Source organism: Myotis nattereri (assembly GCF_964212035.1).
Source record: "Myotis nattereri genome assembly, chromosome: 19".
Lineage (NCBI taxonomy): Eukaryota > Metazoa > Chordata > Mammalia > Chiroptera > Vespertilionidae > Myotis > Myotis nattereri.
The window spans coordinates 12,039,708-12,054,014 of record NC_138095.1 but is presented as its reverse complement, the minus strand read 5'-3'; the positions used below and the strand labels follow the sequence as shown (position 1 = coordinate 12,054,014).

Genomic DNA, 14,307 nt, shown 5'->3' with positions numbered 1-14,307 from the left:
ATTTTAAGAAATAAAACATTGTAATTCTTTTGGTTTAGCAATGCTTAGGACCTGTATACATTCACCGAAGTGCCACTAGTCAAGCAAAAGCTGGTAGAAACCAAGTGAGGTAGTATGACATTCCTTCTGTGAAATCTTAAGATCTGATGGCAAAGCCAACTTCCTTTTCCCCCTAAATCTTCAATATTTTAAAAAAATCTATTTTTATTGATTTCAGAGAGGGAGGGAGAGGGGGAGAGAGATAGAAACTCAATGAAGAGAATCATCGATTGGCTGCCTCCTGCACGCCCACACTGGGGATTGAGCCTGCAAACCGGGCATGTACCCTGACTGGGAATCGAACCGTGACCTTCTGGTTCATAGATTGATGCCCAACCACTGAGCTATGCCGGCTGGGCTAAATCTTCAATATTTTAAGTATTAACGGTATGTGCTCCCAGGTCATACCAAAATTTTGTCGTAATTCTGCCATGCTTTATCGATGAGCTTCCAGAGACTTTCAAACACGTCTTTTTGGGGTAAGAGAGTGCAGTAACTCAATGCCAAGTCAAGGTCCACCAGGCGACAATTGAATACCTATGGGAAGAAAGCACCCAGAGAAGCAAATTCTTTATAATCAAAACAGAAAATGGGCTCTGAAAGCTCATCATTAAACTTAATTATAGACCCTATTAAAGAACAAGCGTTTCACACAAGGTTAGTTATTATAACACAGTTCCAACGTGTTTGTTTAGTTTTAATATCCTTTATCAATAGTATAAGTTTAAGGAAAGCAACTGTAAGAATTGTGTTCTAGCACTGGCCAGTTTTAGCTCAGGGGATAGAGCATCGGCCTGCGGACTGAAGCGTCCCGGGTTCGATTCTGGTCAAGGGCATGAACCTCAGTTGCAGGCTCGATCCCTGGCCCTGGTCAGAGTGCATGCAGGAGACAACCAAATTGATGTGTCTCTCTCACATCGATGTTTCTCTGTCTCTCTCTCCCTCCCTTCCACTCTCTCTAAAAATCAATAAAAAAAATCCTTGGGTGAGAATTAACAAACAAAAAAAGGATTGTGTTCTTTATGGCACAGTAACCTTACCTTTTCTTTTGAATGACTATCTCATCACTTTCTTCAAATCCCCTCCCCCTCTTCACTCTTTTTAAAAAATATATACATTTTTATTGATTTCAGAGGAGGGGAATGGGAGAGAGAGATAGAAACATCAATGATGAGAGAGAATCATTGATTGGCTGCCTGCTGCACGCCCCACACTGGCATCGAGCTTGCAACCTGGGCATGTGCCCTGACCGGGAATCAAACTGTGACCTCAACCACTGAGCCATGTGGGCCTGGCTCCCTCTTCACTCTTAACCTGAGACAGCGGAAGCAACCAGAAGAGAGAGAAAAAAACACACCCGAAAACAAAACAGCTTACCAAGAACAAATACTCACTTTGTGCAACAGCGTTGTAGCATTTCCCCTGACAAACGTAATGGCTTTCTCTTTCAATGCCACCATAACTTTCCTTGAATTAACTAACATGGCCTCTCCAAACAGCTTTTAGAAAAGAACAAAAACTTGTTAGGTCCCCTTCTATGCATCATTGTGAAAACTTTCATCAATATATGCAAAAAGCACAGGCAATTAATCTATAATGACAGAGAGCTGGGGCTGGGGGAGAACTGACTAGGAAAGGGCAAAAAGGAACCTTTTCAAATATCTAGATTTTCATTATTTATTTATTTAAAATATATTTTTATCGATTTCAGAGAGGAAGGGAGAGATAGAAAGAAACATCAATGATGAGAGAGAATCATTGATTAGCTACCTCCTGAATGCCCCACACTGGGGATTGTGCCGGAAAGCTGGGCATGTGCCCTGACTGAGAATTGAACCATGACCTCCTGGTTCTAAGGGCAACACTTCACATTGACCCACACTGGCTGGGCTCAAATATCTAGATTCTTAAATCTGTCTATACCTTTGAGTCTATATCTTTACTTTTTAGCCTATATCTTGATTGTGGTGTTGTTGACAAGGCGAATAAATTGGCTGATAAACTTCAAACATGTGCATTTTAATTTTGAAAGCTAGACTTCAATGAAGTTCATTTTTCAAGAGTTGTTATTTAATAAATAGCAACAGAGTAGTAGCAATGATCGCAATCCCCTGAGACCAGCTCCAAAGGCAAGTTACGAACAGGCAGTTGGTCTTCTAGAATCTGTTCCCCGATGCTGTCAGGTAATAAGTATAGTTTGGGCCACAACAGAACGAACAGCAGACGAGAGTTTTGGCCTCATGGGATCCCTGGCCTCGGAGGTTTCCTCATGTGGAAAATGGAGAGTCTTGGGGTTGTTGCAAAGATTGAATATGAAATGTGTGCAAGGATCTGACCACCACCTGATTCTTAGGGACACTCAACAAATGTTTCTTAAATCTGACGAATTATTGATTTCCTTGTTATAGAGCCCAATAGGAAAATGTGGACCCCAAATGCCTTTGTTTGGCAGTGTTTCTGTGTCTGTAGTCACCCAAAGTATTTGTTCTCGAACTGTACCTTTTCACTCAAACTGGCATCCATGAAGTTTGACACAGAGTACTGAAGACAGGTACCAAATGAAAGAACGACAAATCTCAGGGCCAGCTCCCACTGGCTCGATTCCTGCAGGCTCTGAAGCAGGGCGGAGATGGAATTTATACAGGGTAAAAAAGTAAGGCTGTCTCCTGTGAAATGATAAAAGTATTTTAATATTTAGGTATTTTTAAACAAATTAGATCATATTATTAGAAATTGTTTTGAGGGACAGAATTACTTCCTCATTGCAATAATGGTCTCCAACTTAGTAAATGAGAGAGTTAACAATGAAGTTTGATTTACGCCAGAAAATCTTAAAGTCCGCTAGATAATGAGGTATTTTGATTGTGACCTGCCTATTTTGAGATGCTTAAATCATTACCTGAGGAAACCATTTCTCCACTTGGAAAACCAAAATTTATGAACAGCTTCAAAAACTTAAGGCTATATAAAGCTAATCACATAGTTTTCTGACCCTTTGAAAGAATAACAATGTAACAGTAATCCTATATAATAAAAGGGTAATATGCAAATTGACCCCAACAGCAGAACGACCAGAATGATCACTTGACCAGTCACTATGAGGTTCACTGACCACCTCTTGGTTCCTTTCCCCGGCCGGCAAGCTCCCATCGCCCAAAAGGGGGTGGGTGGCAGGGGATGCAGGCGGCACCAGGTCAACGCCCCCACCCTGCCGGTCACCCAACACACAGAGGGCGACCCGCAGCAGAGGCGGGGCCGGTGAGCAGGCAGGAATGGCCAACCTCTTGGTCCCTCTCCCCAGCCGGTAGGCTCTGATCACCCCATGGCGAACCAGGAACTAGGAGGAGGTGGGGGCAGGGCTGGCTGCTGGCAGCCAGGGAAGATGGCCCTGATTATGGCCCTGATCGCAGGCCAGGCATAGGGACCGTACCCATGCACGCATTTCGTGCTCCGGGCCTCTAGTAAATAAATAACTATATTAAGAACATGAAGTCAGAGTCATATTCAGGATTCCAAGGAATTTCTACATTGGTATATTTACAAAATCATCATACAAAGGCCGCGCATTTCTGATGTCAAATACCTTCACTGACGGAGCAGTATGGTAAACTTGTAGAATCCAGGGGATGTCTCTTGCTTTCTACAAGAGAATAAATTAAATAAAAATCAAGAAAATAACTCTCTCGTGGAGCACATATGCACATCACAGAGACATTCTTTTGTGTCTGGCTTCTTTTGCTCAGCATGATGCCAGGGAGGTTCATCTACATTACTGTGTTGTAGTTCTAGTTCCAAACCTCTATAGTTTAAACTCCCGTCAATAAAGCAGAGATACACAGACAGTAAGGCCACGAAGGAGATTTACCAGCTAGAGGGACCAATGATGAGATCAGCTCGTAAATCACAGGGAGCACCATCTGCGACTCCAGAACGATCCCATCCTCACTGAAGAAGTCGCTGTAGGACCACTCTTCATATGGGTCTTTGTGTGTTCCAAAAGAAGTCTGAAGACCAAATCGCACAGAAAAGATGCCCATAAGGAAACTCCAAAGCACACAAAACTATCCTCATCAAGAAGAATCCAGAATCAGGGATATTAGAGTCAAATGCAGTTTGATGGTCAGATATGACTACATAGTCTGTTCCTTCTGGTCGATGGCTTATCACAATGCCATTTTATTTTAATATCTATTTAAAATATATTTTTACTGATTTCAGAGAGAAAGGGAAACGGAGAGAGATAGAAACATCAATGATGAGAGAGAATCATTGATCAGCTGCCTCCTGCACGCCCCCCACTGGGGATCTGACCTGCAACCCGAGCATGTGCCCTGACCGGGAATTGAACTGTGACCTCCTGGTTCATAGGTTGATGCTCAACCACTGAGCCACACTGGCCAGGCTGACAATGCCATTTTATGTTATTTTATTTATTTATTTATTTAATTTTAAAATTCTCACCCGAGGATATTTTTCCATTGATTTTCAGAGAGAATGGAAGAAAGAGGGAAAGACAGAGAAATATCAATGTGAGAGAAACACATCGATTGGTTGCTTCCTGCACATTCCTGACCAGGGACCCGGCCAGGGAGAAGTCTGCAAGTGAGATATATGCCCTGGACTGGAATTGAACCCAGGACCTTTTGGTCTGCAGGCTGACACTCTATCCACTGAGCAAAACTGGCTAGGGCAACAATGCCATTTGAAATTAAACTGTTAGCCTAAGATAAGGACAATGCTCAGAGGTGCCTTATCTGAGGCTCAATATTTCCTAAGACTGTGCAAATTAGAGGCAATAAATGTGACTGGAAAAGAGAAGTGGCTTCAGGCCCACTGGTCCAGAATAAGAAACTACAAGAGACAAGTCAGTATTTGTGTAGACGATGAATGTGACTTAAAAGTGGTGCGTGTGGAGTGGCAGAGCTTTGGCTTAAGGAGAAAATTCAAAAAGCATTTACTTTCATCAGGATCCCCCCGTCGTCCATCTGGCACTGTCTGGAAAGCTCGACGGCCATTAGCGTGTATTTACACAGTTCCAGAGCATCTAGGAGGAAATCTGAAAGACAATCAAGAGAAATCATTAACTAATAGTTCACTTATTTAGAATACTGACAACCTGTTAACAACCACGACTCAAAAATTCTAAGGAAGGCCACAAAGCAGAGAGGTTCCCACATAACCCTAAGTAACACACGTCAAAGGTTTTCTTAAGCTTGGCTGGAAAGCAAGACCAGGTATGGGGGTGGGGCAAGGAATTTCACAGTCCAGGAAAGTGAACATCGTCATGGTCCGAAATGACATCGTTACTATTTGGTGATGTTTTAAGAATCCCCACAGAGAATGGATCATAATCATCCCTTTGTAAAATGGAGATAAGACCGACCTCTTCTCTCGTGACCGCAATGTCCAATGTCAAGGGGCAGTGTCTGGGAACTAAGTAGGACATGAACCACAGAAGCTCAAACTCTGTGTAGGACAAATCTTGTCACCTGGACTGCAGATGGTGGCAGCCTGGCACGCGAGGTCATGTATTTCGGAAGGAAGGCTTAGTCCCACCGGTGCCATCATCGGGACGTCATTAGCCAACATCTGACAAAGCTTCTGACACGTCAGAAACAGCAGCTTCCCAGTGTCCGTGTTGCAGTGATACTTAAACAAGTCTCTTCGGAAGAAAGGAAGAGTTGGAAGTTAGAACACTTATCGAAGGTAAATGCACTTGTCTTTCTTGGATCAATATACAACCACCACCAACTTTTAAAATGACTTCATGGTCTTTAGTTCGCTTTTTAACTCAACTTGTTTAGGATACTGCTAGCTGTCAGATGCAAGGTGAGGTTACCTACCTATGCAGTGTTGGTCAGTTGTCTTCTATGCTACCACCTCCGGGCCCAGAAACCCAAACTAGGCTGGCAGGGTGAGAAACCGAGAACCACGGTGGTGGAAAGGAAAGTATCACTGGCCCTCCCCGACCACCGTGGAAGTGAACGAAGCAAATGCTCCCGCCGAGGAGCTGCGGGGTGCGGAGCTGGACGCACCTGCATTTTTTCAGCGCCGTTCCCACCTTCCCGTCGCCCAGGGCCCTCAAGGTCAGCTCCGCCTCCAGCTCTTGCTCGGACACCTGCAGGGCCAGGGCCTGTCGGTGCAGCTTGGACTCGGTGCTCAGGCTCTTCTTGGCCGCCGGCTCGGCAGTGCCCCTGGGTTTGTGCTTTGCCTGCGCGACTTCTTGAGCTCTGATGTACTGTTCACGGAGCTCTGCCACCAGGGAGTGATTGCTGTAATCTTCAAATGCAAGAAAGACCTCGAAGTTCTCCTGCCGAAGGAAAGCAAGACAAAGCCCCAAGTCTGTTTAGTTCATCGGTTGTAAAAAGCACCGGGAACAAAACACCCCACAGTCCCTTACTGTTGCTGTCAGTGTGGTTTTATCTCATGGACTCCCACAGAGGGCCCCAGGGCCCTTGGGATTCCATGGGCTGTACTGCGGGAGTTCAATCTGCCAGCGTTAATTTCAGCTTTCACAAAGAGATCCTCTACTTTTTTCAATTTGATAAAACTTATCCCTTAACTTTGAAAGCCCTTTTATTTATACAATCTTTTACATTAGGAAGGCCCTGGAGCTCAAATAAAATTGTTTTCAAATTTCCTATCTTAGGACAGTTAATCAATTCAAAGGTAACAAATATTAATTTTTAAGAAAGCTGAGTTGTCTAAAATAAAACTATATAGAAAAATATTTAAGACACTATGAAAGAGTAGACAGTATATCCAGTCTCTGAAGGCCAGTGCAGAAAACTTAAAGGAGAGGCTGACCATCTATGTCAAAGGCATTGATTAATCCAGTAATAATGTTCAGTACAGCTTAATACCTTTACCTGTAAGCTAGCAACAGTTTTAAATAGATTCAACATGTCTTCACACTCATCCTTCTTCTGCAGATTGTCTGTAATTAAAATTTTTAGTTATTTCAGACATCCAAATTCCCACATTACCAGAATTTATAAAAGCCAAATTTTAATTAGCTAGGTCTATTGAGATGCTGATTTAAGACAACTTAAGTTCAAAAAGAAACCTAATTATTCTTTCAGAAGGTACAAAAGAGAAGCTTATAGGTTACAAGAGAAATGGCAATTTTTATGAAATAAATTGTAGCTTTTTTCTGCCCGAGTTACTTTGTTAATCATTTTATTTAAGTTCAAGATTAAATAGGTCCCCCCCCCCCATCATAACCAAATGATAAGAAGAAATATGAATAAAAAGTGCAAGGCACCAAAGAAATCTAGTCTAGCATGAAATAGCTTCCTGAAACATAACAACTGAAAAGTTGATTTTAGATGCATCTATTCTTACGCTACAAATCAACAGAATAAGGCAAGGAAGACTTTTCACGAAGAAAAGCGGGTGGGGTCAGCAAAAACCGTCAGAGCAGAACAACTGTGGGTCAGGATAAGATTGGCGTTGACGCTCCTTCTGAAAAGGATGAACTTTAGAACAAAGCCAAGGTGAGGGGACAGTAGACATTACCTTTCTGAATGTCGCACAGTACTTTAAGAATGTCTACTGATGTCTTCACTACAGACATTCTCCAGGCCTTGTCCTAAAAAGAAAGATGCAAAATGAAATCTACGTCCTTATTTCCTACTTTGGTAGTACACACACATAACAAACACATGAAAACTATGGGATCAGAAAAAACCATAAAAAATTGCTGGAAAGTCCCCCTCAGGAGCACTCCCAGTGCATTTCCGCATTTCAGGTCTCGCTCTCTGCCCCACCCCCTCACTGCGAGTTACCTTTGCCTTTCCCTCTCCTAGAGCTGGGGAACCAAGAAATGCCCCCCCCCCCACCCCAAACAAACACATTTCCCTAAAAGTAAAAAAAATTATGTGAACTGCTGAGACAGGTTAGGAGGTATCTATCGCTAAAGGTTTAAAAGACTCAGCTACCCTGGATAAATTAGGTATTTGGTTCCTTATCTCTATAAAGAAGTGAACTGGCTCTCTTGAAAGGGTTTCTAAGTTTCAACCTTCTAAGATAATTTATATTTACGCTGTTTCTGTGGCTGACATTTGATAGTAATGACTATGTCCCATACAATGAGGAAAATTGCTTATACTGCAAGGCATGATGGGAAACTCCTAAGTAAACAAAGACTTCAATTAATCCTAATTCATTTAGTGTGGGCTCAAGCCAAAGCTCCAAAGCAGCCCTATGTGGCTTTTTTATTTTTTTAAATTTTAAATTTTTTTTGAATTTATACCAACTTAACATTTTATTATTGAAATGGCTTTTTTCTTTTTAAAAAAATGCTTTTTATTGAGTTTGAGAGAGAGAGAGAGAGAGAGAGAGAGAGAGGGAAACATCAATCGGCTGCCTCCTGCCCGCCCTCTACTGGGGATTGAGCCCACAACCCAGGCATGTGCCCTGATCTGGAATCCAACTGGTGACCTCTTGGTTCATGGGTTGATGCTCAACCACTGAGCCACACTGGCCAGCTGGCTTTTTTTCTACGTAGTGCATTGACACAGGAATTTTTATATTAGGCCATTCTAACAGTGAGAAAAGCAGATATTCGCATTTGTACTTTTACCCTATTGCTTCCTCTCCATAAAAATTAGATTTACCTACATTTTATTCAGTGAAAATCTCACCTCTTTAGAATCATCTGGTTTTTCTTGCATTGCCAGTCGTGCCCATATAATGACCCTTTCTGCAGTCTTCTTAGCTTCCTCTGGGGGCAGAGACCGCAGCAAAAGGACACAGTCCTCACCCTATACACAGTGTTTGCAGGAAGAAAAAACAGCTGACACCTTTGTGCAAAAAAAACAGTGGGACTTACTTCTCATTTTCTATTTTAAGAAAAAAAAGATATTTTGAAAACTAGATTATGGTAAGATAAAAACATGAACATTCTGTTGATGATAGCAAACAAAAAAATTAAATTAAAATGCCACTCTTTGTACTTTGTAATTCTATGTTTATTGAATTATAGAAAAATAACGACACTTCTGAATAAAAATAAAAAGCCCATATCCTATTCTGGAATCAAAGGGTAGCACAGAAAAAGTAAGACGTGAATCTGAGTTTTGTTAAGTAGTAAAGAGTGTGAAAACCCATTAGCTATTCACAAAACACTTTTACAGAACCGACAGATATGAAAAACATGGTCAACCTAACATTCAGTGTTTTTATCTTGGTATAATTTTATCTTGTGTTAATCTATATGTAGATAATTTGGTTGTTTTGAGTTTTTAAGGGTTTTGCTAACAAAGAAACCACACGGAAGAAAGGACACTATAACACATCCACACCTGGTCTCTATCTATCAGGTCTATAACCCTCAGACTGTAGATTTCATCAGGAGGCAACATGTAGGCTTGGGCCACCTTCAAAGCGTCTTCTAAGGAGGATGGGACATCTTGTTTGAGAATGTATCTGACCACTCTCTGAAACAGACAACATACACATTAATTTCTTTGTTACAAAATCTCAGAGAACCCAAAAACCATCCCTTCGAAAGATAAAGTATTCATTAAAATAAGGCAGTGTCCTAACCTGTTTGACTTAGTGTATAGAACATCGGCCCTCGGACTGAAGGGTCCCGGGTTTGATTCTGGTCAAGGGCATGGTTGCGGGCTCCTCCCCAGTGGGGGCCGTGTGGGAGGCAGCTGATCGGTTTCTCTCTCATTGATGTTTCTAACTCTCTATCACTCTCCCTTCCTCTCTGTAAAATCAATATATTTAAAAAATAAAATTAAAAAAAATAAGATAAGGCAGCAAAAAACTAAGCTGTAAGAAAAACATTAAAAAATAATTTACATTCTGACTTTTTTATTTTAAATATATTTTATTGATTTTTCCACAGAGAGGACGGGAGAGGGATAGTTAGAAACATGGGTAAGCTGTCTCCTGCACGCCCTCTACTGGGGATGTGCCCGCCACCAAGGTACATGCCCTTGACTGGAATGGAACCTGGGACCTTTTAGTCCGCAGGCTGATGCTCTATCCACTGAGCCAAACCGGTTAGGGCTACATTCTGACTTTTATGACAGTCCTGCCCAACTCCCCCTCCCCCAGCTTTATTGGGGTATAAGTGAAAAATCATAGTATATATCTAAGGTGTACAATGTGATGATTTGATATACTCATTTAGTTTCTTAATTTACCATCTGTTGTCCTCTCTACTCCAATAAACAATTAAGTGCCCTATTAACGTTCTGTTTGACAAAAGCAAGTTAGTGGAGAACCTAACTATTACCTTGAAGAACGTGAAATTCTCATTAAATTTCCCAGATTGCCCTAGAAACGGGGTCCAAAGACTCCTCATTGTACTTACCATTATTTCCTTGTTTAAGAGGTTCACCTCCCTTATTCCGTAGCCTCGTAAAAGTTTTTTCATTTCCATTAGTTTGTAACTCTCCTGTAATAACTTGACCCTAAATGTAAATTTATTGGTATTAACATGGGTTATCTTCTTTTATGAAATACCAGGGGGACACGGTAAAGGGCAGAACACCAGAAACGACTGTCAACTCAACACGAGGTTTATCCAACACCAACGAAGCTGCTTGGTGGGCTGCAATCTTACTTGGGGTGGTCCATTTCCAAGTGCTGTTTCACCAGCTGCTCCACCGCTGCACTCCAGGGAACCACGGCTGCGTACATTATCTTAAGCACAGCGTCGAATATGAGCTGCAGAGACACACACAGGGCAGTGAGTAGCCTGGGAGGTCATGCAAATTAATGACATTGCCTTCTCTACAGCAGAGTCCGTCATCTACTGGATGACTGCAAAAGTATGCCTTCCTTCCGATTTTCACACATAAAGGGCAATGCTAATATTTAAAAAAATATTCTCGCCAAAACCGGTTTGGCTCAGTGGATAGAGCGTCAGCCTGTGGACTGAAAGGTCCCAGGTTCGATTCCGGTCAAGGGCATGTACCTGGGTTGCGGGCACATCCCCAGTAGGAGATGTGCAGGAGGCAGCTGATCGATGTTTCTCTCTCATCGATGTTTCTAACTCTCTATCTCTCTCCCTTCCTCTCTGTAAAAAATCAATAAAATATAAAAAAATATTCTCTCTGCTGGAAATTAAGTCATATACTTTCTACAGACTGTTTAAAAATATTTTTTCATGAGTTTTTTATTCATATTTTATAATGGTGCTTAATAACAGTGAAGTAGAAATAAAGGCATATTGTAATGTATTTTTCAAATTTCTCTATGTTTGAGAAACCACATGCATCCAATTGTCTATGTTGGTTCTTGGGTGGGAATAAGAAAATGTTCCCTTTTAATTTTCATAATTAAAAAAATAGAATTATGGGTGGTTTTGTAATTATTCCTATTCCTTTTCCATTCTACACAAATTCTCTTGTGACGAGAAAGTAAGTGTTCAGAAAAGCTGCAGTGCTGAAAAGGAAACTGCGTGGTCACCACGTACTCACGTCTGTGTCAGACAAACACCCTATGACCGCCATGGCTTTTGCTTCCCACGCCGTCTCAAAGAGTGACGTGGACTTTGAGCTGCATCTCTTCAATAAGTCCTAACGAGGGATCAGCACATATATTTTTAAATTTAAAACTCTGACTAAAACAACAACAGAAAAGTAAAACACACATACAGATATAAATAACTTTTATGGATGTGTGAAAAAAACAAAAACTTCTACTTAGCAATGGCAAAAAAATACAAAATTGCTAAAACCTTGGCCTTCAGTTCTACATGGTACAGAAAACTTAGGAAGGAAAAGTTCTTGAAGAATCTATAAATAAGATTACTACACCTCATTAATGTCTACCAAAAAATAACTGCTAATATTTACAGAGCTCATGCTCCTATTATCTCACAATAACCATTTGTAGAAAGCCCTAATATTATCCTGTTTTGTTCAAGATTACCAGTCAATCAATAACAGAGTTAACCCACATTCTTAATCAATAATCTGCACAAATCCTAATGGTAAAGCATTAAATGTTTAACTCAAAGGACTTAATAATACATCGTATTAAAATTTAATGCAATCATACACTGCATAGATGCAAGAAATCAGACTGGACGTAAGAAAAAGTTACCTCTATGTACAGGAGGAGGAGTTCCTCCTCTTGCAAGTCATGTTCCCTCATGTAAACTCTTATAAACTTCTCTAAGATGGAAGGAATAAGTTCTGGCGCCAACACTTTATCGAACATTCGGAACACAATGGTGGTGGTATTCTCCTGGATGCCAAAAAAGACGGTATAAACGCAAACTTTACTCATCCTGGCTACGGTACAAAGTAACGTGGATAAACCTAGACCTTTACCTTCTCAAAATCAGAGAGGGCCAAGTTGCAGTTGTATTTCCTGTGCAATGTGATCAACTCTCGCAAGTTATTTACCAGGGTCCTCAGCTGACACACTTCCTCCGTGTTTTCATAATCCTTCTGAAATAAAGGTGTTAAGGATACGAAATAAAAGTGTGAGGGAAATATGCAAAAAGGTCAGAATTATTTTATACAAAATGTGAAAATTGCCATGATTATGTACATAAGAGGAAACCTGCAAATTATGCCTTTAAATATTGTAGGATTTTAATTGACTAGTACAAATGAACAGATCAGAATCTGACAGAAATCTGAAATTTTCTTTCTTAAAAATATAGAAAATTATTATTAGTATAATATACTTAGGTACATAAACATCATTTAGATGGCCCTCAATGTCCTATCTGTATTGATCATGACCAAACTTTTTTTTTTTATTAACTAAACATTTTTTATTGATTTCAGAGAAAGAAGGGAGAGGGAGAGAAAGATAGAAACATCAATGATGAGAGAAAATCATTGATCAGCTGCCTCCTGCACTCCCCTTCCTGGGGACTGAGCCCACAACCTGGGCATGTGTCCTTGACCGGAATCACACCCACGACCCTTCAGTCCGCAGGCCGATGCACTATCCACTGAGCAAAACCAGCTAGAGTGTGACCAGACATTTTTTAAAGTTATATATAAGGGATAGACAGTTAGCCTGGAGGTCAAATCACCCCTGGTATTGCCGACAATCAAGGCTTAACTACAACAAGACTGCCCACAAAGACCACTAGGGGGTACACCAAGAAAAGATAAAAAAATGCGGAGACAAAGAAACAGGACACAAATGTCAGAAATGGAAGAGATAGAGCTCAAAACCACACTTTTAAGGTCTCTCAAGAACTGTCTAGAAGCTGCCGATAAACTTAGTAAGGCCCTCGAAAAGACCGGTGAGACCGCCGATAAATGTAGTGAGATCCTCAAGAAATCTAATGAGACCCTCGATGTTGTGATAAAGAACCAACTAGAAATTAAGCATACACTGACTGAAATAAAGAATATTATACAGACACCCAACAGCAGAACAGAGGAGCGCAAGAATCAAGTCAAAGATTTGAAATGCGAAGAAGCAAAAAACACCCAACCGGAAAACCAAAATGAAAAAAGAATCCGAAAATACGAAGATAGTGTAAGGAGCCTCTGGGACAACTTCAAGCGTACCAACATCAGAATTATAGGGGTGCCAGAAGAAGAGAGAGAGCAAGATATTGAAAACCTATTTGAAGAAATAATGACAGAAAACTTCCCCCACCTGGTGAAAGAAATAGACTTACAGTTCCAGGAAGCGCAGAGAACCCCAAACAAAAGGAATCCAAAAAGGACCACACCAAGACACATCATAATTAAAATGCCAAGAGCAAAAGACAAAGAGAGAATCTTAAAAGCAGCAAGAGAAAGAAACCCAGTTACCTACAAGGGAATACCCATACGACTGTCAGCTGATTTCTCAACAGAAACTTTGCAGGCCAGGAGGGAGTGGCAAGAAATATTCAAAGTGATGAATACCAAGAACCTACAACCAAGATTACTTTATCCAGCAAAGCTATCATTCAGAACTGAAGGTCAGATAAAGAGCTTCACAGATAAGGAAAAGCTAAAGGAGTTCATCACCACCAAACCAGGATTATATGAAATGCTGAAAGGTATCCTTTAAGAACAGGAAGAAGAAGAAAAAGGTAAAGATACATATTATGAACAACAAATATGCATCTATCAACAAGTGAATCTAAGAATCAAGTGAATAAATAATCTGGTGATCATAATAGAATCAGGGACATAGAAAGGGAATGGACTGACTATTCTTGGGGGGGAGAGGGGTGTGGGAGATGCGGGAAGAGACTGGACAAAAATCGTGCACCTATGGATGAGGACAGTGGGGCGGGGGAGTGAAGGCGGAGGGTGGGGCGGGAACTGGGAGGAGGGG

At 41.1% G+C, this 14,307-nt stretch overlaps 1 protein-coding gene across 1 annotated transcript in view; it reads right to left on the bottom strand.

The window, feature by feature from the left end:
• KNTC1 (kinetochore associated 1) overlaps positions 1-14,307 on the bottom strand; it is a gene marked incomplete at its 5' end in the record, with an annotated part of 59,285 nt that overhangs the window by 22,926 nt on the left and 22,052 nt on the right. The window contains 17 exons of the mRNA XM_081114104.1: positions 448-576; positions 1,434-1,538; positions 2,539-2,705; positions 3,623-3,679; positions 3,905-4,043; positions 4,998-5,095; positions 5,529-5,701; positions 6,075-6,349; positions 6,909-6,976; positions 7,558-7,630; positions 8,685-8,804; positions 9,345-9,479; positions 10,370-10,469; positions 10,622-10,725; positions 11,481-11,579; positions 12,109-12,252; positions 12,339-12,458. Coding sequence (XP_080970230.1) covers positions 448-576; positions 1,434-1,538; positions 2,539-2,705; positions 3,623-3,679; positions 3,905-4,043; positions 4,998-5,095; positions 5,529-5,701; positions 6,075-6,349; positions 6,909-6,976; positions 7,558-7,630; positions 8,685-8,804; positions 9,345-9,479; positions 10,370-10,469; positions 10,622-10,725; positions 11,481-11,579; positions 12,109-12,252; positions 12,339-12,458 — 2,106 coding nt within the window. The remainder of the gene's footprint in view (positions 1-447; positions 577-1,433; positions 1,539-2,538; positions 2,706-3,622; positions 3,680-3,904; positions 4,044-4,997; positions 5,096-5,528; positions 5,702-6,074; positions 6,350-6,908; positions 6,977-7,557; positions 7,631-8,684; positions 8,805-9,344; positions 9,480-10,369; positions 10,470-10,621; positions 10,726-11,480; positions 11,580-12,108; positions 12,253-12,338; positions 12,459-14,307) is intronic.